The sequence below is a fragment of the Miscanthus floridulus genome, chromosome 2 (assembly GCF_019320115.1).
Source record: "Miscanthus floridulus cultivar M001 chromosome 2, ASM1932011v1, whole genome shotgun sequence".
NCBI classification, from domain to species: domain Eukaryota; kingdom Viridiplantae; phylum Streptophyta; class Magnoliopsida; order Poales; family Poaceae; genus Miscanthus; species Miscanthus floridulus.
The window spans coordinates 3,936,613-3,940,958 of record NC_089581.1 but is presented as its reverse complement, the minus strand read 5'-3'; the positions used below and the strand labels follow the sequence as shown (position 1 = coordinate 3,940,958).

Genomic DNA, 4,346 nt, shown 5'->3' with positions numbered 1-4,346 from the left:
GGTTTTTTGGGCCTGCACAAGATCTCTGTCAGCTCCACGCCTAATCAGCCTAGCGAGGGCGAGTTCTTCCTCAGCGTGAGTATTTACCTCCTCAGCTCTATTATGACTAGAACGGACAAGGGCCTTCATTTCATCAATACTCTCCGAGAGCTTCTGTTTCTCAACTCGAAGAGCTAGAACAGAACACCAAAGAACAAGTCAGCAGAAAAAGAAGTCAAAACACAAGAAGGAACAGATAGAACCCACGGCACCATTGTTTTCATTCTTCGCAGACTCCACCGCAGCATCTCTCTGTTTCTCCGTCTCCACAACCCGGGCGCGAAGGGCGTTCTCCTCCTTTTGGTGCAACAGACGCTCCGTCTCCAACTCAGCCCGGAGAAGGCCAAGATCGGCTTTCAGAGCGTCCACCTCCGAAGACAACTTCCTCTCATTTTCAGATGAGAAAAAGAAGTCAGAATGATCACGAGAAAAAGACTGAGCAGAAAGAGGCAAAGAGAAACGGGGCGTAAGGATAGAAGAAAAACAAGCATGCAAAAGAAAAGTGGCAGTAAAATTTACCTGGAGCTTTTCACCAAAAGAAGTCGCGAGGGTCGACAAGCTCCCCCAGGCTGCGGTCAGCTCCGATAACCGATGAGTGGCATCGAATTGTTGCACCACGTCATCGGACAGAGAAGGGCCGCCGGAGGCAAAAGAAGGGGAAAGAGAAGCCGGCCGGGGCAAAGCAGGAGCGACCAGAGCAACCTCCAGGGAAGCCGGAGCCAAATCCCCAGAAGAACTCGACGCGACGGCCACGGTTACCTCCGGAGCGACCAAGCCCGCAACTCCGCCAGGTAGCTCTAAAGCCCCCGCCGCAACTTCATCAACAGAATGTTGTGAGTCTCGAGGCTCAGAACTCATTGGCACGGCGGGAAGCAGAGAAGAAGTCGATGGAGAAATTAAAGAAGACGAAGCACTAAAAAAGTGATAAAAGGAAGCACCAATAAGAACCAGAGGAAGGAAGATAAAAGCCAAAAAGATGAAGCAAGAATCTACTCACCTGACTACTTTTTTCCTTGCGAAGCCAAGAGAAGGCCTCGCAGGGGGAACCACGACGGCGAAGACGTCCCCGTCACCCAGCGACGGGAGCGGGACAGCCGACAACGGAGCCACGGAAGAAGCCGGAGCTGGAGCCGTGGAAGAACTCCGCACCGGAGGAGCAGTACAGCTCGGGGCAGAAGAAGCCAAAGAACTCGACCCCGGAGTTTCGGAAGAAGTCGACGCAAGAGCATCGGAAGAACTCACACCCGACCTCCGATTACTTCAAAAAAGTTCAAGACTAAGATTAAAAACAAAGAGGAGAAATTCAATGCGACAAGAATATGAAAAACAACTCACCGCCGCGTGATAAGGGGAACTTCATCATCCTCTTCTTCCTCAGCCAGCGAAACCAGAGCACCCGCTGAAAAAGAGACGAAAAGTACTCGGTTCAAGAGAGAAACATGAAAATAAAAGAACAAAGAGTACTAAATGTGCTCACCTAAGAGCATGCTAGCAACAACTGGAGTACCTGAAGGAGTACTTGGTTTGCGAGGCTTCTTGGAGACAGGCAAGCCAGATGAAGACCCGTCCATTCGCCCCCTCTTCGGGACGCTGCGAGGGCCGCGAGGGACTAGACGAGGAACATACTCTTCATATACATCATCAGATCTGAAAGATACCCCAGGAAGGGCTATAAAAGTTTGAGACTTACTAATTACAGAAGTACCGGCTAAATGATCCCCAGCCTCCGCCACAGCAGGGAGAACATCAAGGCGGATCGGATCAACAAAGTTCCGACCGAGCACCTACAAAGAAAAGACAAAACACCAAGACGAAGAAAAACTAAGCAAGAACGGACGCAGAAAGAGTACATAAAGAACTCAAATAAAAAGAAAAAGGAGGATAGACAACTCACAGCTGGGGGCGGGTTGTTGGCCGAGTACTTAGGGACGGCAGGAGGAATGACGCTCACTCCTTTCAGCATATTCTGGAGACGCTCGAGTACCTCCTCACCGGTCAGCTCAAGAGCTGGAACCATGCGCGAAGAATCCTCGGCCCCAGAATACTCAAAGCCGAGATGTCCCCGCTCTTTCAAGGGCTGAACCCGACGACGAAGAAAACTTGAGACAATACCAAAGCCGGTCAATCCTTGCTGTTTCAGCGTACTAATCCTATCAAGGAGAGGTTGGATCGCCTGAATCTCAGCAGGAGACTCAAGCTTTTTGTCCCACCGGTCGTTCACCACAGGACCAGATCTGGAGTGGACAACAAGAGAAGGGATCAAATTGGCAGCGTAAAACCACTCGGCGCGCCAATCCTTGACAGAATCGACCAGGTCATAATCAAAAAACTTGATTTTAAGACCCTGGCGAAACTGAATCCCGCAACCGCCAAGGACACTGGTTTCCTCGCGGCGGGGTTGAGGTTTCAGGCGAAAGAAAAAACGAAAAAGAGATAGAGAAGGAGGAATCCCAAGGAAGGCTTCACAAAGATGGACAAAAACAGAAAGATGGAGAACGGCATTGGGGGTTAGATGGTTCAAACTAACCCCGAAATACCCAAGAAACTGATGAAGGAAGACAGAAGCAGGGAGACAGAGACCAGCGTGGACAAAAGAGACAAAAAGGACAATCTCACCAGGACCCAGGGCCGGAACCCGATGCTCGCCCGGAACTCTCCATTCAGCGATGACTTTGTTCTGGATCAAGCCATCACTAACGAGCTCGCGCAGCTGGTCTTCGCTGGTTGTTGGAGCCGGCCAAACCTTCTGAGCCGCCCTCATGGCCACGAACTCCTGGTTTTCGATCAAAGAAAGCGACGACTCCTCGTCCACAAAAGTCGCCTGAGATTTGCCTGCGGTCTTCTTCTTTCCCATGAATTGGCGGAAGCAACAAAGGCGCTAAGGAGGATTAAGCTAGAACGATGGAGCTCGGGCGATAACGACAATGACGGCGGCGGTTTTCTGAGAACTAGGGTTTAAAGGAAAGAGCTGGGTGACAAGGGAAAGAAGATAAAAGGTCTTTAAATAGATTTCTCAGTGATACAAACGGCCCATAAGGCCCATTAAAGCACATCGTGGGAAAACAACGGTCCATTTACCGACGCAGCTAAAACGACGGAGGGCACGAATCCACACAACAGTACGAACCAACGGGCAGATTTCAGACTTATCCGCGCAGCAACACAGCAGGGTTATCAGATGACCACAGGAACAACTCGTTGAACCAAGAAGAAAGAAAGGGCTACCTCACGAGTAATAAAAGAACCCGGTTATGTAAGAAGGAACTCGGTTGTCTAATGAATGACAGGGATCACAACAGAAGAATCAAAGACAACTCAGAAGACAAGATTCGTTACATTACAAGCGACTTCAAAAATAGAAGATTACAAACCCTACAAGACCCAACGAACTCGGCACCACGAAAAGCAAAGTAGCAAAGAGGAACACGGACACGACTAGGCTCTGGAACGACTACGTGTCCCAAATTGCTACTCGGAAGGACAGACCGCCATCAGCTACACTGTTTTCTTCAAAGGACGAACGCAGTGCATCCAAGGCGGAAATCGGTAGCACGGCAGGGCAACATGGAGCAGAGAAGGCCGGCGGGCATCTGTCTACCCAAGACCGATGTGATGCTGGATATGGTGTTGATCTGCACCGGACGGTCTCAAGACAGGCGACGAGGATCAACCCAGAACTGCCGGATGAAGGAACGAAGCCCACATCACAAGACTTCCTCCAACTACCACCACGTACATCCTGGCACAATGCTGTCGCGGGATTAGCCTACCTCTAATCCCTATCACAAGACTTCCTCCAGCTACGACAAGACACACAGGAACTACAAAATACGCCCGGGGGCTGCTCTACTTCACAAACTACCATGTTCACAACCAAGAAGGTTTCAACAGAATGTCCAATGGATGAAAACAAGCACTCCGGGACGGTATTTATAGGCCAAAGGATCGGCGCACATGGACCAGGAGCACCAACGAAATAAGACCAACAAAAGACACAGTGAAAAGATAGGACTCAGTAATGGACGACTCAGGCGAGAAGAAGCAGTACTCGAAGACGGGCATATTCGGAAGAATATACTAGCACAGTACAACCCGTGAACAAAAGGCATTTACGCTCAACCACCACAATACAACTACATCTGGCAACAGCAGACTATCAAAGAATACGCCAAGACCTCGCATCCGAGTTTTTCCTGAAACAAAAAGAACCCGGACATAAGCTCGGAGGCTACATGCCGCGAAACTACTCGGATAACGAAATAATCCAAGTCTCGGGGACTACTTCAGAACACAAATTCTTCAAACAA

General features: G+C 49.8%; 1 protein-coding gene across 4 annotated transcripts; it reads right to left on the bottom strand.

Annotated features, from left to right (window-relative positions):
* Window positions 1-465: 465 nt before the first annotated feature.
* Window positions 466-4,346, bottom strand: LOC136537692 (uncharacterized). Of its 4 annotated transcripts, XR_010779130.1 has the most exons (3): window positions 1,730-4,346; window positions 1,547-1,648; window positions 466-1,438 (listed from the first exon to the last, which is right to left on the bottom strand). XR_010779130.1 is itself a non-coding variant. In XM_066529649.1 (2 exons), exon 1 carries the CDS (start codon window positions 2,891-2,893, stop codon window positions 1,748-1,750), a length of 1,146 nt encoding a protein of 381 aa, XP_066385746.1. In that variant the 5' UTR covers window positions 2,894-4,346; the 3' UTR covers window positions 466-1,648; window positions 1,730-1,747. The 4 variants fall into 4 exon arrangements, 1 of the variants encoding a protein (XP_066385746.1); XR_010779128.1 differs by having other exon boundaries at window positions 1,517-4,346; XR_010779129.1 differs by having other exon boundaries at window positions 1,547-4,346.